This window comes from Lemur catta, chromosome 1 (genome assembly GCF_020740605.2).
Source record: "Lemur catta isolate mLemCat1 chromosome 1, mLemCat1.pri, whole genome shotgun sequence".
Classification (NCBI taxonomy): Eukaryota; Metazoa; Chordata; class Mammalia; order Primates; family Lemuridae; genus Lemur; species Lemur catta.
This window is the reverse complement of record NC_059128.1, coordinates 125,961,552-125,986,644: the sequence shown is the minus strand read 5'-3', so window position 1 is coordinate 125,986,644 and position 25,093 is coordinate 125,961,552. Positions and strand designations below refer to the sequence as shown.

At 33.8% G+C, this 25,093-nt stretch overlaps 1 protein-coding gene across 16 annotated transcripts in view; it reads right to left on the bottom strand.

The window, feature by feature from the left end:
- The window catches only part of LOC123625117 (abl interactor 1), a 104,691-nt gene that overhangs the window by 3,116 nt on the left and 76,482 nt on the right, over positions 1–25,093 (bottom strand). The window contains exons 4-10 of one of the 16 annotated variants that reach the window (XM_045533420.1): positions 21,720–21,734; positions 20,898–20,998; positions 19,512–19,652; positions 16,306–16,406; positions 15,099–15,176; positions 11,055–11,231; positions 3,622–3,807 (exon numbers count right to left, since the gene is read on the bottom strand). In XM_045533420.1, the coding sequence (XP_045389376.1) occupies positions 3,622–3,807; positions 11,055–11,231; positions 15,099–15,176; positions 16,306–16,406; positions 19,512–19,652; positions 20,898–20,998; positions 21,720–21,734 (799 nt within the window). Of the gene's footprint in view, positions 1–3,621; positions 3,808–7,805; positions 7,893–11,054; positions 11,232–15,098; positions 15,177–16,305; positions 16,407–19,511; positions 19,653–20,897; positions 20,999–21,719; positions 21,735–25,093 lie in introns of all 16 variants that reach the window. The other 15 variants (XM_045533331.1, XM_045533333.1, XM_045533336.1 and 12 more) reach the window with 15 other exon arrangements.

The window sequence follows — 25,093 nt, the reverse complement described above, 5'->3', positions numbered from 1 at the left end:
CACGCTGTCTTTTCTCCCTTTAAAGAACACTATTAAGTAGACTCAACAAGTCCATTCCCCTCCATTGTCCTGCAACAACCTTGATATGCTTAATGGCAGATCAATTTTTAAAATATGCAGAATAAATAATATTAAATAATTATCCTAGAATTATTTTTGGCTAAATAACCACCCAAGAGGATCAGGTGATTGCTGGAGATAAACTATTAGTAAAGAAAATCATATAATAATAAAGTCAATTAATTATTAACTTATCAATTATTAATAATTGTTTAATTTTGGTAACATTAATTTGTATTCAGAGTCACAGCGGGTTACATTTTGAGTGGTACAGATGTCTTTAATACTGATTGTGATAAAAGCCTGATACCCTCAAGTCTTTCAGCAGAACATAAATTTTATATTCTCATTTTAGTTCTACTTATGCAGAGAGCTGGTAAAAGTACTGAACCAAATTATGTTTCTATTTTCCAAGTCCCTCTTTGTAAAAGAAGCCTAGTCCCATCCAACCTCCTGCCTTATGCACATATTCCCCTCATACAATTTCTCTTATTGCTAAATATTTAACCCAGTAACAATCTGAGGTCCACTCTACTTACTCTCCAGGATCCTAATCCATATAAAGAGCCAAACTCTCCCTGTATGTGCTATAGGATTCTTTCCAACTCAAAGTCTAATTCTGTAATCCTACTTCTACGTGATAAATATTTGAAGATAGTTATTTACCTTCTATGTATCTATCTATCTATCTGAAATCTTCTTTTCCCCAACTTAGGAACAATGCTTTCAACTGTTTCTCACTATAGATGCACTTTCTAGATATTTCAGCCTCCTGATCAATTCCCCATTGAAGGCATTCCTGTTTGCAAGATCTTGAAATGTGGTACTCAAAATTAGACATAATATTAGTCTTACAAAAATAATACGATCGGATTGGTACATACCAGGCTAAAGCTAACATATCCTAAGAATACGGCTTTTGGAACAATCATGTCATAAACTTTTGACTTACATATTCAACTGAAATCTGATTAAACCAGGTTTCATTAATCTTGTGATTATAAAGATGACTATGAAAGGCTTTAAATATCCTACCTAAATCTCAATTTTTGATTTGGACTAGGGTCCAGCAAACAATGGCCCATAGACAAATCACAGCCACCACCTTTTTTATAAATAAAGTTTTATTGCAACATGGCCACATCTGCTCATTCATGTATTGTCTGTGCTGCCTTTATGCTACAACAACAGAGCTGAGCAGCTGTGACAGAAACTAGATAGCCAGCAAAGTTTAAAAGATTTACTATCTGGCCTTGTACAAAAAAGTGTGCTGCCCCCTAGCTTAGAGTCGTTATTTCAACTTGTGAAGACATGTTTAAATCCTTAAGCTCTATAATTATTGGTTAATAATGAAGTGTATGAACATTAACATTATTAACATTATCATTATCATTCCAAATCTGTCAACTTAAATAAATATAATGGTCCCATTTTCATAAAGTTAAATTTGCTTTGCCAAATAAGAAAATATGGGTAAAAACACAATTCAAGATTACTCAAGTTTTCACCTTCTCTATTTGAACGTGTGTGGGAATCCAAATATAAAGTAGAATATTCAAGACTTCCTTAGCAACATGTAAATTAGTAATACTGATTACAAATATAAAAAAAGGAAAACAAATTTACTTTTGCCACACATTCAAAACTTGAGCAGAAATGAATGCTACTTGTCTCAAGACCTACAGCTACCTGCTTAAAGTCAGTTAACCCAATAAAGGCAATATATTTCAAGGGCAACCAAAAGTAGTCAACTAAATCACAAGCATTTTTCAGAACTCTATAAAAATAGGGATTTAAAAACAGAAGCTGATGGAAAAAAATCTATCAACACAATTTGTTTCTTCCTCACTCATATTTCTTAATAGATAATTATACTGAATATTGGGTACTATAGGTAAATTTACACTTTAGAGTTGTATATCATTTCATGAAATATAAAATTCTAGTGATTTGTTTCTCTTTTATAAAATCACCTAACTGAAAACCTTAGTTGAGGCTTTTCTCATGATAGTACCAATATATTTTTGAATATAAAAGCTCCTCTACTTACAATGGGGGTTATGTCTGGACAAAGATAAGTTGAAAATATTGTAAATCAAAAGTGCATTCTCGACTTACGTACATTTTCGACTTACTATGGGTTTATCCAGACATAACACCATCCTAAAGAGGAGCATAATGAATGCGTATCACTTGTACACCATCATCATTTTGAAAAATCCTGAACCATGCAAGAGAGGGACCATCTATACTTACATATGAAAGGTTTCTAATCTTTTTTTTTTTTTTTGGAGACAGAGTCTCACTCTCTTGCCTGGGCTAGAGTGCCTAGCTCACAGCAACCTCAAACTCCTGGGCTCGAGCAATCCTCCTGACTCAGCCTCCAGGGTAACTGGGAATTACAGGCATGTGCCACAATGCCCGGCTAATTTTTTCTATTTTTAGTTGTTTGGCTAATTTCTTTCTATTTTTAGTAGAGATGGGGTCTCACTCTTGCTCAGGCTGGTCTTGAACTCCTGAGCTCAAGCAATCCTCCCACCTCAGCCTCCAGAGTGCTAGGATTACAGGTGTGAGCCACCGCGCCCGCCCTGGTTTCTTTTTTTTTTTTTTTTTTTTTTTTTTTGAGACAGAGTCTCACTTTGTTGCCCAGGCTAGAGTGAGTGCCGTGGCATCAGCCTAGCTCACAGCAACCTCAGACTCCTGGGCTTAAGCGATCCTACTGCCTCAGCCTCCCGAGTAGCTGGGACTACAGGCATGAGCCACCATGCCCGGCTAATTTTTTTTGTATATATATTTTTAGTTGGCCAGATAATTTCTTTCTATTTTTAGTAGAGACAGGGTCTCACTCTTGCTCAGGCTGGTCTCGAACTCCTGACCTCGAGCGATCCACCCGCCTCGGCCTCCCAGAGCTAGGATTACAGGCGTGAGCCACCGCGCCCGGCCCCGCCCTGGTTTCTATTCTAATTAAAAGAGCTTAAAACTTTTTAGATCTTTACTAATTACATTCATATATAATTCAGTAACTCAATTAACTCCTTTTTTGTGCCTTAGTTGTTTCATCTATAAAATGCAAACAGGTGTGTTAATCTCCAGTTGGAAGCATATGTAGAAAGCACATTTAACATAGTTTTAGTTTAAAAAATAAAGGAAGACTCTTCCACTTACAAAGCTTAGGAAATAAGGTTTAGGTAAATCATTTTGGTTGATAAGGCACTTTAAAAGAAACACTAGACTAGATGTTCTTTATTGTTCTAAAATTCTATAATTAAGTTATTTTCCTTCACATTAATTCAATGATTTTTGTTTTTATTTATTTATTTTTTTTTAAGAAAAAGAGGAATAGGGTCTTGCTTTGTCACCCAGGTTGGAATACAGTGGCATGATCACAGCTCACTGCAATCTTGAACTCCTAGGCTCAAGCTATCCTCCTGCCTCAGCCTCCTCAGTAGCTTAGGACTGTAAGTCAGCCACCGCGCCTGGCTCATTATTTTTTCCTTTTTGGTAGAGACAGGGTTTCACTATATTGCCCAGGCTGGTAATTCAATGATGACCGGACCTTACCTTTCTCAATATAATTCTTGGGGGCCCAAGAAGGATCCCCATCTGCATATGGGTCATTATACTGAACTACCGCAGCCTCCTCGTCTTCATAATCCACTGGAGGTGGTGGTGGTGGAGGTGGAGAATCATCAAACATGGGGATGTCATCTGGTGGAGGTGGTGGTGGAGGAGTTGGACTATCAGCAACTAAAAAGTGTCAAATAATTAATCTGAATCAGAAATTAATCTAAATGGAAATTTATAAGTTAATAGAATTTAAGAAAGCTCTAATATATACAGCATGCACTATAATAAAACATGCAATGATTAGAAATAAAAGCTTGGTGTGTTAAAGGTTATGTTACTCTTAAGAATAATTTTGTAATCATAAAATGAGCTAAAAATAAGGGCATCAGGAAGTACTACAAATTAATGAATGCAGGAGGCTAGGAAACAATGTCTCTTTTTATAAGGATTATAGCAGTAGTTTCCTTATTCCAAGGCTCAGGTCAGGACAAATGTCACTCTGTTTAGTAAGCCTATCTGCTTAAATAAAGCTTATGTCATATTTGTCATTTGGACTGTAATAAAAGATACGAATAACATTAATGGTTTGCTAACTTTTCATCATACTCATTCATATCCCTGATTTTGGCTTTTAATAGTTTTGATTCCCTAGAAATTAAGTTTCCCATGGACAGACTTTTATTTATTTGTGGATTACTGTTTGTTTTAATGGGAAAGATAGCAAACGTGGTGGTATTAGGTCTGCTTCTGTGCATACATTTCCTATTCTTTTGTTTAAATTTTAACAAGAAAAAATTAAATTAAAAAAGAATTCCTAACTAGCAGAAAATCTCATTGAATAGTTTCAAAAGTATTCATAATCAAATTTTCAATGTAGAAAGAAAGCTAAGATTTTGCATTACTGCTAGTAAAACATAAGCACAGGATGAGGGAAACACTAGATCCAAAAGATTCAATTTTCTAAGAATAATACATCAACAATTAAGATTTAAACATAAAGTGCTGAGAGAAGATGTAAAAAAAACAAACAAAAAAGAACTTAAACAAAACAATAAAAATGACTCATACCTCAAATTCTAGATGTCGTGGTATGTATGTACGTGCAGCTTTAAATAATCAAAGGTGTAAACAGGGAAGTGGAAAAATGTCAGGCTAGAAGTGTGTTCACTGAACTATTATGATACCAGATAACAAATGCTCCCAATATTAAGGAATTCAAAGCTGGAAATTTCTGATCCACAAATTTCTTTGAAAGTTCAAAAGACATATTAAAATGTTTTAATACATATTGATATAGGAATTATATAATACCTGCAGGGGATAAGTTTGTAATAAAAACATCTTAAATCAAATGCCAATTTCTGGGGCTATTTATGTGATAAAAGAAAGCAGCCATAATCTATTTGTCACGTAGGTTTTTTTTTTTTTTTTTGAGACAGAGTCTCGCTGTGTTGCCCGGGCTAGAGTGAGTGCCATGGCATCAGCCCAGCTCACAGCAACCTCAAACTCCTGGGCTTAAGTGATCCTACTGCCTCAGCCTCCCCAGTAGCTGGGACTACAGGCATGTGCCACCATGCCCGGCTAATTTTTTTCTGTATATATATTTTAGTTGGCCAGATAATCTCTTTCTATTTTTTAGTAGAGATGGGTCTCGCTCCCGCTGAGGCTGGTCTCAAACTCCTGACCTCGAGCAATCCACCCGCCTCGGCCTCCCAGAGTGCTAGGACTACAGGCGTGAGCCACCGCACCCGGCCTTGTCACATAGGTTTTTAAGGTTACTCTACCCTACTCAGAACAAAGGGGTCCAGATTTAAAACATTTGCAGATAACAGACCTACTTCGATAACTACTTCAATTCTGTAATTTCTATTTTATCCTCTTGGGGGTTGAATAAGGCTATCAGAAACAAATCCTGTGTGGTGATACTCTAATACCTATCAAACAGGTCTACAATTTATTTTTCTACTGCATGCCTGGATCCATTTTATCTTTGCCCATAATCTCCTCCATAAAGCTTTTTAGTATTATTGAGAGGAGAGTAAAAACAGGTATGAACCCATCCCGATATCAGCCAGCCGGCCATGGTGCATACCCTTAATTTGACTTAATATATAAATTATACATGCTTGCCTAAATCCCTAAATTGCATTTACTCTTGATTTATACACAATGTACTAGTTCAATATTTTCACTCAATTGTCTTTATGTCCAACTGCTATAAATCTGCATTAGCTTATCTTCAAATTATGGCAGGAGTCTGGTAAACTAATTCTCTGCATAAAACTTTGTCTAGCACCATGCATATAATTAGTTCAAAAATGGTTTCTGGTGTTATTCATAAACAGATGTAAACACGCTGCTGACTTTTTTAGAGGCTCAAATCTTAAACACTTATTAATAGGTTAACTGCTACATGCATTCACTGCCACCCACTTTGAGTGCCATAAGAAACCTGATATTTAAGAAAAGATGATAGAAAATTTGTACTTCACAGAACATATAAAGTACTGATACACAGTTTATCACAAATCTTCCTAACATGCTTTCAAGGAAAATAGATGCCAAATAAAGTGGGGGACTCTGTGGCACAAGAACAACTGACTGACTCAAGTTCATATGTTTAGTAAAAAGAACTATCATAACACCAAGGGCCTCTCTGAGTAAAGACCATGGGTGCCCAGAATAAGGTACATTAATACTAGATTTATATCTTAAAAAAAAAAGTTACCAAAAAGCTAGTCAATAACCTTTAGACCCACAAAATTGATGTTCATTATGGTTATTTTATATTATTTCCTAATAATACTTATCAATATCGCAGTTCAAAAAGCTAAACGGGCTTAGTTTCTGAACCCTGCTGCATTAAGGAGCAGCAATTAATCCTTATTTACTTATTTTTTAAAATAAGATTCACCGATTTTTAAATGTTTGGACACATTAGTTTTCCAACAAATGTTAATGGTAAGGATGGCTTACACTCAGAAATTTCAACATTTTGAAACTACAATGTTTTATAATAATCCATTAGGTAATACATTTCTTGAAGCAGGAGACTTTGTCTTAAACTATCTGTATCCTTCCCAGAGCCTAGCATGTAACATTGAATAAGCAAATATTTGACTGGCAGAAGGGATGTAATGGGGAGAATAACACAACAGGGTCAGCAAAACCTGAAGAATGGAATTTGCCACAATGTATTCTCCCAGAAGACAGGCTGGTCAAATTGCGTTACTCATTTGTTCAAACCATTCTGATACTTCATTTTCGTGGTAATGGTCTCGAATGAAGCACATTAGAACTAGGCCACATTACCATCTTAATCTCAATAGGTATTCTGCTGCAATATAATTCAGTAATAGTGGTATTTTTCATTTTGCCATACAACATTCACTATGATCATATAGTTAGGATTATACATCTCGAGGAACTTCAGAAGAAATCAGACAAACTAGTCTATCCTGATAAAAGCCATATATTCAAAATAATTTCCAAAAATCAATAAACCTGATCTTCATTCAGAGAAGACCTTAAAAAGTTGACAGATTTACATATTCGGAAACAATACTCATAGACCTGCATGTAGCCAAAACATGAAGAGAGCTCTACATTGCTTACCACTTACCCTAAATGGGAAGCAGAGATGTACTTGGACATTCACTCTTACCCTGACAGTGAACTTTTATGCAGGTTCAATATCATTTATATATAAAAATTTGAGGTTACAAAGATTTCACTAAAATTTTTTTGTAATTAAAGGGAAAAAATCCTGTCTCAATTTCATAATAAATTTAATCTCACAATGTAACTACCTATACGCTGATAAATTTGTTAAAATACAAAATGCTAACTGTCCTAGTAACTACTAGAAGATAGAAGTTTCCATACAATTTGACTTTTTGTGTTTGATTACTCTTTCCTTAAGAATATATGTGAGATCAGATCTCATGTTTTAGGATCACTTAAAGACATAAGAAAGTTTTGAAATTTATATGGGTCAGTAATCATGCACACGAGAAAAAACCGAAGACCGTGCTCTTCAGTTTCAATAACATATCTGCACCTGTTTTGGAGGTAAGATTAGCTTCTCAATAAAAGTAAGGAAAATGATGACTCATCAGCCATGCATGCTAAAAGGAGACAGCCTCTACTCTTTGATAGCTCAATTTTTCCAAACTTACTGTTTTCCTGCACCCTGGCCACGAAGCCTGTGAGAGGTATCTGTGGAGTCAACTGAGGCATAGGGGGTGGGGGTGGAGCAATAGAAACTGGTAGCAACAACACAGTATGGGGGAAGTAAAACAGATAAAGGAAAGAAAAGGAAACAAACAAAAAGCAGAAGTCAGTTACAAGGACCACAAACATAAGTATGCAAAGAACAGTTTGCAAATGAAACAAAATGAAACAAAAAACAAAACAAAAACCTGTATAACCTTTTTCAAGTTCATTTCCCATAAGTAAGCCTAAAGCTAACTTGTGCTTAGCCAATTAATCGGCTATTTTATAAAAGAACAAATACACTTAATTTAATCTTAATGTTATATTGTTTGGGAAAGATTTAAATTTACCATCACATTCACTTTAGTGCAATGATATTTTCAAATATTTAAGGAAAAATTTCTAAAATAAGTAACAATGAAGTATCTATACAGGTTTCCAGAATACTGTGTCTTTGCCATAACTCTATTACAGGTTTGTCTAACTTCAAGGTAATGTTGTAAATTAGAACTCAACTAAATAATACAAATGTGTAACAGCTGTTTCCTTAATGTATCAATAAATATATTAATCACAGGTTTTCTTTAAAAACAGTTCTTACTATATATCTAAATTTACACACAGCTCTCCAGGAAAAACCCTTGTTTGTAAAACAAGGTTGTTGTTATTTTTTAAGCTGGCAATTTTAAAGATGGTCACTCCTAAATTTATTAGGGAGTAAGAATGCTCCATATATCATGTTAATTATTCAGAGTTTCACGAGATATCTCAAAAGTGACCTTTTAATCACTGTTCTGAAAAAGGAAACCTGATTTTCAATAAGTTAAAATATGCAATTATTTGCATTAAAGTAATTTCTAATGAATCACCAGATAGTTTGAAATATATTCAAATTTATTTCTGGAAAGGACATAACTTATAGGAAATTGATAAACAAATGCTCATTGTGAGCAGCAAATCTATTTTACTGGTTCCCAAGGATCTCTTAATCAAAAAGTTGTTTCAATTAATCCAATGCAGGAATTTGGTTGGTAAGCATAAAAACTGGAAAGAGGTTCTGTGTTCAAAGTAGTAACAACTTAAAGCAATTATGTACATTAATATCCATTGTACAACTAAAAATAACATTCAATTCACTATGAAATTGGTCCTCTTTCATTTTGATACTCTGTATATATATATGGTTCTTAAATAAAAAGTTAGAGGTTTTGATTTTAAAAAACAAAAAACTTCCACAAACCTAAAAAATTGTTTTAGAAACAACCCTTAGTAACCATGCTGGTTAGTATGTAAAGAAAAAGAAAAGCGATGCTGTGAAGATATTCATCATTACCACCACATTTAGATGAAAGGGAAAATATGCACATCAAAACACTAACAACATTTACATACTACTACTGCTACAATAACACCAACAGTAACTCAGATGGAAGGATAATTGACAAAACTTAATATATTTAAAATTTGAGGCCAAATTTGCTCTCCGATAGTCAAAAGAATGTAGACATTCAGTACTAAAAGTCTTATTTAAAAATAATCCATCCAAGTATTGCTAAACTAAAGCTACACAAATATGTATTATGTGAAGAGTCACTACAAATCCTAATAGCATTTAGTAAACTAAATGTCTAAGCAGGGAAAAGAAAAATAATGAACATAAAGATGGGATCTAAAAAATGCAGAATATGAAAAAAATTAAAGCTCATAAAACTAGTGAGGTGAATTATGAGATAATCTGTAGAATATTCAGACATTGGCTACCCTTCAATACCAAATGTGAGGCAAAATTCTAATGGTAAAGTTTAATGCTTCTTAGTAAGCTTGAATACTTCTGTCTGGAAAAAAGTTTCATAAATTTTGGGATTACCTGTGAATTTTGACATTTCTGCTAAAGTGGTTTTCAGATCTTAGGAGTTTTTTGCTTTAACACATTTAATCTTTAACTCTAAAACATTAATAAAGAACTAATAAGAGAACCTTCCTCTACCTCTGCTTTAAAATATATATTCAGGAAATGCATTATAAATAAAAACAACTCAAATTCCTATGTAAATATGGAGAATTCACAGAGTATCCAATATTTTTATGTAAACTAATATAACATGCAGCTCTGCAAAAAGCATGTCTCAGTCTCTGCCTGGTAATCACAATTTCAAGCCAAAACCAAATAAATACTAGACAACAGGATCATTTCTTATTTTCTTTCCCTTTTTGTATTAAGGATCTTAATATGGAAAGTGGTATTAATGACCCTAAGCTAGTCTAACTTCCTAACATTATATGCTAAAACTATTTTCTAATCTTAACAGCTTTTAAACATTAATTGCAATTAGTGTTAAGATGTGCAATTTGAGGTGAACAGAGAGAAATCAAAACAAAATCCCTCCTACTGTTAGTTATTCAGAGACAGAGTAATTAAGCAGGCATCACAAATGTTTTTAATTGTTTTTTTCATTTCAGTATAGGTTAATAACCTTAAAAGTGATAGCCAGCAATTTCATTATATTATTGTTATTATTTTATTTATTTATTTTTTGGAGACAGAGTCTCACTCTGTTGCCCTCAGTAGAGTGCGGTGTCATTAGCCTAGCTCACAGCAACCTCAAACTCCTGGGCTCAAGTGATCCTCGTGCCTCAGCCTCCTGAGTAGCTGGGACTACATGCATGCACCACACCTAGCTAATTTTTCTATTTTTAGTAGAGATGGGGTCTCACTCTTACTCAGGCTGGTCTGGAACTCCTGAGCTCAAATGATCCTCCCACCTTGGCCTCCCAGAGTGCTAGGATTACAGGCGTGAGCCACCGCGCCCGGCCTCATTATATTATTTTAAAGGAAAATTTCACAATGTTTGTGTCTTTTGTTATACTATCACTGAATTTTCTCAAACATGCCAATAAAAATAAATTCAATTTATTTCAGTGATTTTTTTGTTCTCTAGGTTCTTTATATAGTAATAAAAATAGCTTATTAAAGCATGAGTTAAATTTTAGTTTATACTAAGTATACTGGATAAATCTGAATTTTGGAAGAATAAGCAATTACTCTTATTAATAAAACGGTATGATTCAAGAACTAATATCCTGAAACAAAAATAAACATGAAATAGCATGGTTTCCAATTGTTGTCTATCACTGACAAGAATAACAGTTTCAAATGATTTCTTTCAAAAGGAGCTCCACTGTTGCTGTATGCCTGCAAAGCACAAGCTTACTTGAATTTTGAGAATAAAGTGGACCTCCATTAACATGAGGCTGAGCAGAAAACTGAGCAGTCACAGAGGGAGTTCGTCTGTATCCACCAGAAGATGTCGAAGAAGTGGTAGAGTTGTGTCGAGATATCTGCCTGGTCATTGTGCCATACTGCGAACCAGGAGCTGAGCCCGGGGCTGCTGAAAAGCATTAGTCAAAGGCAACCAACAAAGAGACTTGAGCATTGTAATCACTTCAGATGGCAGAACAAAGAGGGGGCCTCTCTCTATGAAATACTTATTACTTTTTCAAGACTGAGGCACAAAAATAAAGAGAAAAGTAAAGAGGAAAATCAAATAACTCTACCTCTGAAGTTAAAAACAGAAGGAAAAACAGGGTACTGTGTGGAAAGCTGCAAAAATAAATAAGTAACATCCTTAAGCCCTTTAAATAAGCATAATCCCAAATGGTATTTTGCTAATATTACAAATAAATTTCTTGTACATTTTAGAATATGTAGTTTTTATATATAAACTGTAAATACCAAAAGACAGCACGAGGTGGAAAGCATTAGTCTTTAGATGTGAAATGTATTCATAATCTGCTTTACAAACTTCTTCCTTTTCTTTGCCAAAATTGTCAGAATTTTGATTCACAGTATGAGACTCTATCTAGCCAAATCCAGGTTAAATGATTAAAAAACTTTTAAACATATTTTCCACATCTACTACTATTTTTTTAAAAATTTTTATTGCACTAGCAGTTATTAGTATCAATATATATTACAGTAGAATGAGTTTTAAGACAAGTATGATTTCTACTTTCAAAGCACTTACTTACATGTCAGATTTGTCATATATCTCCAAATTTTTAAGATTAATGTAATTTTCCCTATCACTTAAATTTTTATAACTGACAAAACTGGAAAAATTTTTTAGACTTTATAAAATATGGCATTTAAGGCACTTTTGTTTAGAAAAATCTATTATCTTTCTCCACACTTTGGAGGACTTTTTTTCTGGTACTATACCCAAAGCAATCTGTTTTTTTGAAAATTATCAGGCTTATATGTAAAGTTTAGTACCTAAATTGACCAAAGTATTGTTAATATTAATACTTAAAATTTTATTGATTGTTATCTTTACCATCAGTTCAAAAGTTAAATATTTAAAAGGTGAATAGAATTCAAAGCCTCTAAAGTTAACTATACTTTCCAAAGTTAACTTCAGGATTAATATGATCCTCCTTGCCCCACCTAAACATTGAACCATGACAGAGTAAGGAAGAAGACAGTATCCTAGGTTTTCTTCATTCACTGTTTAACAATCTCTCTTACAGATCATATGAGGTGTTAGATAAAACCATACAGCAGAGGTTGTTCATTAAAAGAAGTGCTGATATTTAACATTTTGGAACTCCCAAGCCACAGGCAGTCACTAATTATTTGAATCTTCCACATTCTCATTTTCTAAATAGAAACATATTTGTAAAATAATATTCTGTTCGAAAGCCTTTGTGAATGAGTAATTTTGGACGGCAAGGTTTTCCAGAGAGCCTTTAATCACTTTCAAAAGAAATACCTGTAAAATGACTGTTACGTTTCCCTGGCTTGTACAAAAAGTGTATAGCACCCAGATTATTTTTCTTGGTGATTCAAAACTGAAAACCAATTGTGTCTTAATTCCAGACTATGACTATTTTAAAATTTAACATTTTATCATGAAATAAATCATAATGGCAAAGGGTATGTGACTGATATATGTTACATATATAAATTATATATTACATATATGTGTATATAAAATTTTTTTAAATAAGATAAATACCCAGCGTAAGAAATAGAATACTAACAATATCACTGAAGCTGCCTTTGTGCCCCTCTCCTGGATTCCCAACTCCACAAGGTATGTGTTAAACATTCTCTTCCTTCTCTATATAGTTTTTACCACAGATATATATAAAGCTATATGTAATCTTAAACAATACCCATGGTTTTTACAAGTTTATGGACTTTCATAATAGAATAAATCTGTATGGATTTTATTGAATTACTTTTTCTTGACATTATTTTTTAAAATTCATCCATGTGGGTAAGTAAATCAATGTCATTCATTTTTGCTGCTTTATTTATATATGAATATACCAAATTTGTTTATCCATTCTACTGTTATTAGACATTTGGGTTGCATTGAGATTTGTGCTATTATCAACACTACTACTATGAACACTCCTACATATGGTTCCTGAATTTCTCTAGGACAGCGGTTCTCAAACTTCAGCACTGATAAATATGTGAACTTCATCTTAAGGGCTCATTATAATACAGACTGCTGAGCCCCATCCTCAGTTTCTGACTGAAATAGATCTAGAATGGGACCTGAGAATTTATGTTTCTAACTATAATAGTTCCAAGATACTGATGGTCTCAGGATATCACTCTGAAAGCCATTGGTCTAGGATAGCAGTTTTCAAACTTTTTGGTCTTAAAGGCCATCTTAAAAATTAAAGAACTGCAAGAAACTTTTGTTTATGTGGGTTATAGGATAGATAATTACCATATTAGAAATTAAACTGATGTATCTTTAAAATACACTAATACACAAGTACACACTGCATTAGCTGTCAAAGCAATGACTCTATCATACTTCATGTAGCTTCTGAAAAATTCCACTACATAGTTAGAAGACAATGAGAATGAAAAAGGCAAATAATGAATATAGTTCTGACCTCAAAAAATCCATGAAAGGATCTTGGCAATCCCCAGGAGTCTCTTAACCATATTTTGAGAACTAGTGCTCTAAGGTAAATATCTAAAAATGAAACTGATAAATCTAGGGTAGGTACATGTTCATCTTGACTAGATAACAACAAATTACTTTCCAAAGCAAGCGTATCAACTAATAAAATCCCATCAGCAATGTACTTCCCTGTTACTGCACATCCTCACCAACACTGGTACTAGTGGACTTCTACATTTTTATCTATCTGGTGGATATAAAGTAGTGTCTCATTGTGGTTTTAATTTTAATTTTCCTCATTATTAATTTAGGTTGAAGGCATTTTTTCCCATTTTTTTGTTGGACTTTTTACCAACAATTTCTTCTTTTTAGTTTTATTTTTTTTTACATAGAAATGGGGTCTTGCTATGTTGCCCAGGCTGGTCTTGAACTCCTGGTCTCAAACGATCCTCCCACCTCAGGCTCCCAAGTAGGTGGGATTATAGGACTGAGCCACCGCACCCAGCATCCCAACAATTTCTATTATTAGGGTCTTCTTTTTTATTACTTCCTTTCCCCCTTTCATGTATATGTGCAAATGTTTTGAAAAGATGTTGTTATACAGCTTTATTTCACTTAGCCTGAAACTCAGCTCTCATTATTTAAAGCACCTAATTATCCATTGCTATACAGATTACTGTTACTGTGTATTTCTAGGCTGAATACTTTATGTACTGGTATTTAAAATTCCTTACATGCTCCATCTAATCATCCCCAACCTGGGGACAATTTAAATACATTTTATTGAGAAAACAGTTTTATGGCATTCTCACACATAAAAACTGGGCTGTTATCAGAGTTTTTCAAACTGTGCTCCATAGGAAAGCACAAGAGCACCCCACAACACACATCATTTTCCTTTCCATTTTTCTCCTCCTAGCCCTACCTTCACCCTGATCCTTTGTTGTATATACCAGGGAGTTCCAAATCAAGCTTCACTTCAGAGGGGAAGAAAAAATTACACTATTAATTAAAATTTATTTTTAACTATCACTGCCATAAATTATCCTAGAAAAATGTAAACAAATAACAAATAAAAACCACATTAAGTTGGTTATAAACCAAGCACAGAAACATTTTGTATTACAGAAAAAGTTATATTTGTTTACTGTGTAAGTTCAGAAGCCTTTCACCAAAAGATATTAGTGTATATTAGATTTAATACTTCAACCTTTGTATTTTCACCTACAACCTAATGACTATAAAAGCTAGCAGTCTATTAGCTACACAGGAGTTTATTATGAGTTGTGCAAAGTAAGTTCAACAGCTCCAAAGGTTATGCAATCTCACCTAGCACAGTGCTCACTAGAAGTGGTAGCAGAGGTGGTGCTGGTGGAGCTCCAGAAGGAGGAGGGACAGAAATGTTTTCTAATAAAATAGTTTATAATTCATGTCAGAGTGCAAGAAAGGAAAACTAAACATTCTGAAACAGCAAGAGAGCACAATGTATTGGAAAGAAGAAAAAAAGAGACATTCATATGTAAAGCATGTTCAAATGAGTAAAAATTCTAATATGATAGATAAAAAGGCCATTGAGTTCATACCTGCAATAACTGTAAAATATACCTATTTTTGTAAGTAGTTTCTTCTTTATCAAAACTATGCTTGAAAAGCTAAGAATTTTTTCCTAACATTTTTCATGATCATACTTACTTTTAAAGTACACATTTTTAACACTATAGTCTCCAGTTACAAAAATATCAAGGGATTAATTTCTTTCCAAAGGATTTCTTAAATTTTTATACTTTCTAAAAAGTAAATGAACTTTTCCTATTGCATTTCCCTAATACATGTATTGAGTATCATATATAAACGTAGTAAAGTCAGAGAAAAAGCAAACACCAGACTTGAGGTACTACAGATACTGATGCTTTGGTTGGAGTATCATACAATATTGGTTTGCTCTTGAAATAATAAATGTCATTCTTGACTAGTGCTAAAGGCAAATACAACTGGCTCTCCATATCCATGGGTTCCACATCCCTGGATTCAACCAACTGCAGATTGCACATATTCAGGAAAAAAAAATGGATGGTTGCATCTGTACTGAACATGTATAGGCTTATTTCTTTTTTGTCATTATTCCCTAAACAATACAGTATTGGGTATTTCAAGTAATCTAGAGATGATTTAAAGTATACAGAAGGATATGCATATGAAAATATTACACCATTTTACATGAGGTACTTGAGTGTCCTCAGATTTTGGTATCCACTGGGGGCTCTAGAACCAATCCCCATGGGTACTGAGGGATGACTGTATTTCTAAAGCAAAATAGCCAAAAAGTTATTTAATATGTACTATATATAAGGAAAAAGAGCTGGTAAAATCCTAAAGACTGTGAAAACCAATCTAACAATATTGCTAAATTTGTTATTAGCTTTCAAGCAATCACAAATTTAATAATTTTATCCAATATGACTAAATTATTTCAGCCTTCTATAACAAAGCTCATGAATATAACCACATACTAAACATAGATTAATAAAAACCATACCTGGTCCAATGGTGGGTGGTGAAGGTGTAGGCACAGCGATGGGAATGCCAATGCTACTGCTTCCACTGTTTTCTCGACTGCCACTTCCTCCACTACTTCCACTGCAAAGAAAAGAAAAAAACTGAAAAAAGCAAGTCTGGAGACTTAAAAAATTTTTAATAATCAACCTAAGGCCACTAAATATTCCTCAGTCTTCACAGGGGATTGGTCCTAGAACCCAGACAGATACCAAAATCCATGGATGCTCAAGTCCTATAGTCGGCCCTGCAGAACCGACAGAAACAAAAAGCTGGTCCTCTGTATACACAGGTTCCACATTCTGGAAACACTGTATTTTTGACTCGCAGTTGGCTGAATCTGCAAATGTGGAATCTGTGGGTGTAGAAATGATGGACATGAAAGGCTATATATGTGGCAAGAAACTTTTTAAGCTGTTCATTATAACTCTTAACCCTACTACTTGAAGTGGTTCTTGCGTCACTCTACTTCTCAACCTATATGTATATACAAAACAGTACTCAGAACCATATCTATTGAGAAATTTATGACCAACAAAATCTTATAGTACAGCGAGTCAACAAGTGTTTATTCAAAACCTGATATGAAGAGCAGTGAACACTGCAGACAGGAACCACATTGTCAGGGAGCTCATAGTCACGCATGGGAAAACAGACATTAAAAAATAGTGTGATGGATACTACAAAAGAGAAATGTACAAGATGCTATGGAAATAAATAAAAAGGGTAACAAATCTAGTCAGAAATTAATATGAAAATTTCCACTCATCTCAAAGAAAGGTGATAAAACAGGGAAATTTTCTGTACAATGAGCATAACAACAAAGACAGTAGTGAAGTTTCAGCGTGGGATTCTGAAATAGTTGCTACTAATAAACTCTAACCAACTCCTTAGTATTCTACTTATTAGCTGTAAGGATCTACTGACTTTTAGCTGTAAGACCTGGCACTATCTAGTTGTTTTTAGAAAGGTGTATGATCTTGCACCATCCAATTGTTCTTAGTAATGTGTACACACATGTACATGTGTGAAAACATATATACGTGCACGTGTAGCCTTAAGCTCTCTATTATATTTTTAAATCAACATCATTTGCTCAATAAGCCCAGAAACTCAATAGGGCAAAGATTTGCAATGCCTGGATAAGATTTTTTTCTTCTCCAATATGACCATTCTATAATTAGATTATCACGCTAATGAAAGAGAAAAATCCATTTTGTATGACAAAAGTAGCTTAGATGTGAAGGCCTCCCTAACGCCCTTAAGCCAGGTAAATATTCAGCTATGTGTCATCACTGCATCATAGACATGAATATTTCAGCACTTATTCTCATCTACAATTTTAGCTTACATACCTTTTCACTACCATAGGGGTTGGCAAATTATGGCCTGTGGGCTAAAACTGATCCACTGCCTGATTTTTACTACCTGTGAGCTAAGACCATTTTTTAAATTTTTAAATAGAAAAAAAAAAAATCAAAAGAGTAGTAATATTTTGTAACATATTAAAAATTTTTTTTTTTTTTTGAGACAGAGTCTCGCTTTGTTGCCTGGGCTAGAGTGAGTGTTGTGGTGTCAGCCTAGCTCACAGCAACCTCAAACTCCTGGGCTTAAGTGATCCTACTGCCTCAGCCTCCCGAGTAGCTGGGACTACAGGCATGTGCCACCATGCCCGGCTAATTTTTTTTTTTTTGTATATATTTTAGTTGGCCAGATAATTTCTTTCTATTTTTAGTAGAGACAGGGTCTAGCTCAGGCTGGTCTCAAACTCCTGACCTTGAGCGATCCACCCACCTCGGCCTCCCAGAGGGCTAGGATTACAGGCATGAGCCACCGCGCCCGGCTAAAATTATTATATTATAAATAAAGTTTTACTGGAACACAGCCATGTTCGTTCATTTACATATTGTCTACGGCTGCTTTTTATGCTACAATGACAGAATTGAGTTATTGCAACAGAAACCATATGGGCTGCAAATCCTAAAATGATGACAATCTGTCCCTTTATAGAAAAAGTTTGTTGATCCCTGCTCTAACAGAATGAGCTCCTGAAAAAAAGAATGACACCTTATTGGTATATACCTAGTATCTAATGAAGTTAACTCTTAAGAACTGGTTGTTGAATATGATTAAACTATTACTACTTCCACTATAGAGGAAAACCATACTTTGATCCAATAATTCGATAACAACAAACATAAAAAGAGAATATGGGTCCTCATTGAACTTGAGCTGATACAGTATCTGCAGATATCAACTATTTATTTACTAACAGTAGCGACAGCAATAAATACCAAGTACCTAGCATTTCACAGCTTGATAGACCCCATTTAGTTGAATCTCCAAAAATAATTTTGCTAAGTTATCTTTAATTTACCAACCTAAAAGTCAAGGCAAAGAGAGGTTCCTTGCTCAAGTTATTAAGAAATAGAACTGAAGAATAAAACAAACTAATTTATATAATAAACTTACCTTACTTTATAATAAAGTGCTCAAAAACTAAACTGGCCACTTTTGGGTGGAAGAAGGTAGAGACAATAATTGAGGAACAGGATGCAGGGGGACTTCTGAGTTGCTAGTAACGTTCTGTTTTCTGACCCAGGAGATGGGTACCTGAGGGTATACTGTCCATCAAGCTAGATATACTTAACAAAGCATATACTTTTCTGAATATATGCTATGCTGCATATGAAGTTTTTTAAAAAACCCACTAGGTATTTGATTTTTAGAACATTTAAAAATAATATACATAATAACATATTCTAGTGTATCGACCTAAATTATTCCTTGGACTTAAGCTAAATCTTCTTTCCTCCAATCTCTTAAAGTTTAAATCATGTTGTATAATTTTTATAATATTTAACCTTTTCTCCAAAAATATTTAAGAGTGGCTGTCTTATTGTTGTTTTAAACACTGTTTAAAAAAACATTCTTTCACCTTGAATTAAATAAATATATGTCTGTACCTCTGTCAAAAGGAGGAAATACTAATAATCTTAACAAAATCTTAAAAAACAGAAGTAATGACACAAATTGACAGAAACATATATAATATTATTACCTCCCACTTTTACATTCGATAGTAGCATTAAAATAGTACTTCATCTATACTCAGCACCTTTACAGGAGTTTGTCACCAGTCAGTAACACCCATGCTCAGATATTCAAATGTTCAACCTGAAGGTTTACCTGTGTGTCCTTGGTCTCTGATTTAAAGAAGCTGTCCTGCCTGGACTATGCTGACTTCCAAGCCTAGCAGGACTCGTCATGTAGTCATTAGGGACTGTTGGGGGTTTAACAGGTTCCAGGGTTTTATACGGAGTATTCCGTCTAAAGAAACATAGTAGAGAAAGGAATAATAAGAAAGATAAAATAGTATTTTCCCCCCAAATTTGTGATTGTCCCTTTGTGACCAAGTGTAATAATTTTTTTTTAATTTTTAATAAGTTTGTAATTTTTTAAAATATTCTAAATTGGGTATATGAATTTAGTTACTTTAACACAAAAACTAAAATTTGTTACCTTTTCTTAGGAAAAACATAGGAAAGGGTAATTTAAAGTTCTAACCTTATTTCTAAAAATAATGGCTATAATTTTTTAAATGCTCAGTGTCAAACTTTGAAATGTACATTATTACCAGCTCAGTTGCCCATAAGCCACTGTCCTGTACACAGGGAACTAAATTTATTTATGTATATAGCTGCAACTTTTTCCTACCTCAATATGGAAATAAATGGAGAAGTACATTCTGATCCTAGATGTAATGCCATTATATTCTCAATGATTATTACTTTTCTGTTTAATAATTTCATACTTTTTCCAAAGGCAGAGGTTTTAAAGAATGAAAACAGAAGTTAAGATCCTCTGAAAAAGTTGATTGTTCTACAATCCCTCCACAAAAAACAAGAAATCTAACACAGTATTTCTTGTGTTAAGGTGAACAACCTTAAAGACATGTAATGTCTTGCCAAGTATTCAATATATTTAGTGATTAAGAATTGGGAAGGAAGAGGCCACCAACCTTTCTACTTCTCTACTTGGCTTGGCCTTCCCATAAAGCTACTCTAGTATGAAGGGGCCTAAGACTGCCAGCGGAAGCACAGTTAGAAGTACTCAGGTAAAGAGCCTCTAAGTTTCAGGTGCCATATAATAGGAGAAACAAAAGCTGCAGGCAACGAAGCCAAACTACACAAAGTAGACTACTTATTCAAAGTTCTGTAATATAAAATATTGTAAATACATGTGAAGGCACCATGCAGAATCCTCTGGTCATTCCATCTGAAATAGACTTAAGTCAGATTTATAGTTAAAAAAAATAATTAGATGACAAGAAGTAAATAATGCCATTAACACATATACAAATCTTTTGTAACACAGACTTCTACAGAGGCTATTATACAGCAGGTAGATTCATTTTGGATTCTGTTCAGGGAACTAAGAGTTAAAATGAATTTGCAGAAGGTAATGTCACATAGAGAGGGTCCCATGGTCAGGATCCATACATTTCCTTAAGTTAAAGAAACACCTTTCCTTTAAGCATATGAATTCTTTTCTAAAATGTAGTTGAATTCTTACCCCAATGTTCCCCGGCCTGACATGGGAGGACTCGGTGGTTTCTGAGTAGGAGGATTTGTTCTCGACAGTGTGCCAGTTCTTGCAGGCTGGTTATTTCCATGCTAAAATGTGGAAAGAAATGCTTTTATTTTTACATCAAATTGTTCTCTTGATGTTTTAACACCATGTATTATTTTTTTTTTAATATCAGAATGTGAAGTAAGGATTCCCAGACAGTTGTAATAAGACTTTGGTACTATATTTTAAAAAGTCAAGGAACCACCTGCACTTGTTTTTTCCTATTATTTTGTGCCATTCACATCAATTTATGGCCAAATATAGGTGAGATTATTGGATTTCATACATTATTTTATTGCTAAGCATATTCATGGAGATCAAACTTATCTGCATCAAATACTGGGTTTCCTAACATTTTTGAAATGTGTGCATAAATATAAACTATAGATTTCACAGTGAATTTGTTAAAATATCCATTTGAAAAATCATCTTTATCCTAACAATTCAGTAACAAAGTCACATATGATGTCTGGGAAACCTAATTGTAAGTCAATGAAAGCAAGGCAACTATCAAAAAATGAGCAAAGCAATAAATGTTAGCAAAATTAATGTTCCTATATAAATGCAGATGTCAATATATCTTTGATATATTAACACAGCCAAGCTAAATGTTGCTGATTCGAACTGAATTCGAGTATATTTAATCTACATAAATCCTAAAGGGGAAAGCAGACAGACATAAGAAGAGTTTTCACATTCTAGTGGCTCTGCAGCCTCTATCGATATAGAGGGAATACTGTGGATCAAATAAGTAACGTCTCTTACCTTGGCTTTTAGCCACTTTACGTTGGCAAAAAAAAGGGGGGGAAAAGGTAGAAATTAATGCTACATAAGTTATATCTGATAGGATAGGGTTACATTTACAGTTATTCAATTCATGTTAATAAGCTTTTATCCAGCCACATTTCAAATATTTTGTAAAGAAAAAGATATCCGTAAGTACTGGGCAAATATTCATAAGGAAACCACCACTTAATTATGCCAATCTCATGCAGGCCCAATGATTTCTCACATCAGTATTTTATCCTATGTAACTAATCCAACTGAATCACAGTTGATAAAAAAATACTTTGATTTAAATATAAACACCATTAACACATTAGATATAAAGCTATTTTAACACATCAGTGTACAACACCTAGACTTTACTGGATAATGAATATTCAAGTATGAGTATTCATTACTTGAATGGTAGTATAGTATTTTAAAAAGTGATAAACTGCAAATGTTAAAACAAAATCACAGGTTGCTTCGAAACTAAAAAAAGAACTTAGCACCTTGGTATTTAAAAATAAAATCATCATACACAGTAATTACTCAGCCAGATTCTAACTAAGGTATAAAAAAACAGGGTCCGGAAAACCCTCTCATTTCTATTAACACCTTATGAATCCAAATCTTGAACAGGCCAACAGTAGTAAGAATTTATAGACAGCTTTAGTTCTAAGTTTTCTCCTGAACCAATGTAGTCAAAATTCAAAATTGAAAAAAGCTACTTTGATCCTAAAGGCTACTCCTAAAAAAGATGACTAGCCTACACACGTGCAACAGTGAGTACAGTCCTAAAGCGAGTACAGTCCTAAAGCATCACTACTTGTACTATTGCCATTAAGAAAAAATATCTTCAGGTTTCAGTTTAAGTGTTTTCAGATTTTGTGAGTTTTAAGTTCTTTCCATAACATCGGCTATTCTCAATAAGTATGTACCATTTTTGAGGCTATATTAAGGAAAATCATCCAAAGGAGAAATTTACATTTTCTTAATACATTCTCATTTATAGAAACGGTGCCAGAAATTTGGTGTTCTTTAATGTATGTTTAAAATGATATTGCTCACTTTTATTCAGAAACAACATCTGAAACTCTACCTCACCACTACATATTACCCTTGATTTAGAAAATTAAATTTTTTTGAGACAGAGTCACGCTCTATTGCCCAGGCTACAGTACTATGGCGTCAGCCTAGCTCTCAGCAACCTCAAACTCCTGGGCTTAAGCAATCTTTCTGCCTCAGCCTCCCAAATAGCTGGGACCACAAGTATGCACTACCATGCCCAGCTAATTTTTTCTATATATTTTTAGTTGTCCAGCTAATTTCTTTCTGTTTTTTTAATAGAGAAGGGGTCTCGCTCTTGCTGAGGCTGGTCTTGAACTCCAGACCTCAAGCAATCCTCTGGCCTCGGCCTTCCAGAGTGCTAGGATTACAGGCGTCAGCCACCACACCTGGCCAGAAAATTAAATTTGACTAAAATTATTAGAATCCTTGAAGATAAAATATACTAATGTATATATTATCATTTTACATTATAGTATATGTATATACTTATGCCAGTATATGCACATCCTAAAGTATATCTTATAATGTGCATACATTATAATACACTAAATACTATCTTAAAATAATAGAGAAAATATTCTAAACATGCCCACACATCTTCCCTCATTTGTTGTTTAACATGAACAAGAAACAAAAATTTAGCATCCAAGCATAAGCTGGTGCCAAACGAAAGAATAAAAAGAGAATTAGATTGGGAATGAAAATTCTAGTTGAACTCCGCACTATTATGCAATGGTATAACCTTTAACTTCCTGTGGAGCTCAGCCTCCTGTATTAAGTGTGCTTATGGATGCAGATGTGTTGGGGTTGAGGAATGTTGGCAGAAAATAATCTCTGTATTTTACAGCTCAAAATATTATAATTGCTAGAAACTTATAAAACTTTTCCACTTAAATGTGCTCAAAATATATCTAAAATGAGACATTTTTATTTCCTTAAGATCTCACTTCATTTCCTTAACATTTATATTTATAAAAGAGTAATTTTGCCATTTGCCTGGAATCTTAGGTTAAAAACAAAAGAACTCTTTGATTCTTCCCTATATTCTAAGTAGGGCAGATAGTACCATAGGTATTGTAAGGCCAATTCTTTCCTTGAAATGATTCTTACTCCTCCGCTTAATAAAGTTAAAACTTTTAAAAAATATATCATTCCTATGTAAATATTATAAATTTTAGTGTCTATACTGTTAAAACAAACTAATTGGGAGACTATTAGGCTAATATGACTCTGATGTCCTGGGTATGAGTAAACCAAAATTAAACTCAGAGTAACTTAACCAATGAGAAACCAACCGCCTACTAACCTAACTAGGGACTTTACTAATCAGAAACCACCAATTAACATCTAACCAATCAAATATTTTCTCTGTCTGGCTTCCTTGAACTTTCCCTAATGTCCCCTCTGGTATGGAGCTGCCTGATTCATGAATCACTGTCTGCTCAAATAAAGTCTAAAGCATTTTAATGTGCTTAAGTTTATCTTTTAACATCACTAATAAAATGTAACAACTCTTAGATCACTTGGTTTTGAAGCTGAAAAACAAGCACACAAACACATACTAATATACACTTGTCCCTTAGTATCCATGAGGGATTGGTTCCAGGACGCTTGTGGATAGCAAAATCCAAGGATGCTCAAATCCCTTATATAAAATGGCAGAGTATTTGCATATAACCTAGGTATATCCTCCTGCATATTTTAAATCATCTCTAAATTATTTCTAACACCTAATACAATGTAAATGTTATGTAAAAGCTGTTATACTATATTTTTTACTTATATTATTTTGTATTGCTGTATTCGTCATTTTTAAATTATTTTCCAAATATTTTTGATCCAAGGTTGGCTGAATCCACAGACGGGGAACCCAGAGCTCCAGAGGGCCGACTATACATGCAAAGTCCTTTGCAAATTATGAATCAGGCTATAAAGGCGTTAATTGTTATTACTGTGCATCAGAAATAAACTTCTCTGCTACATATTCAAGCCTTCCCTACTCTAGCTTACTCTAAAACATGTGCTCACTTATAAAGATCTTCTTTTCTTTCTCCTTTATGAATATGTTCTGATATTAATAGTTTCTCTATGCTGGGATCTTATCCATAGCTTACACTGTTTCCAAAAATCAAACCAGACTTACCTTAGGATATTTTTTCCATATTTTTAATTCCTACTAAACTTATGTGTACCATACATTTCATAGGATAAAATGCATTAACACAGTAAATACTATTTAAATGAAACCTAGCTATATCAAATACAAACACCAAAACACTAAAATTTACATCACACAATAAGAA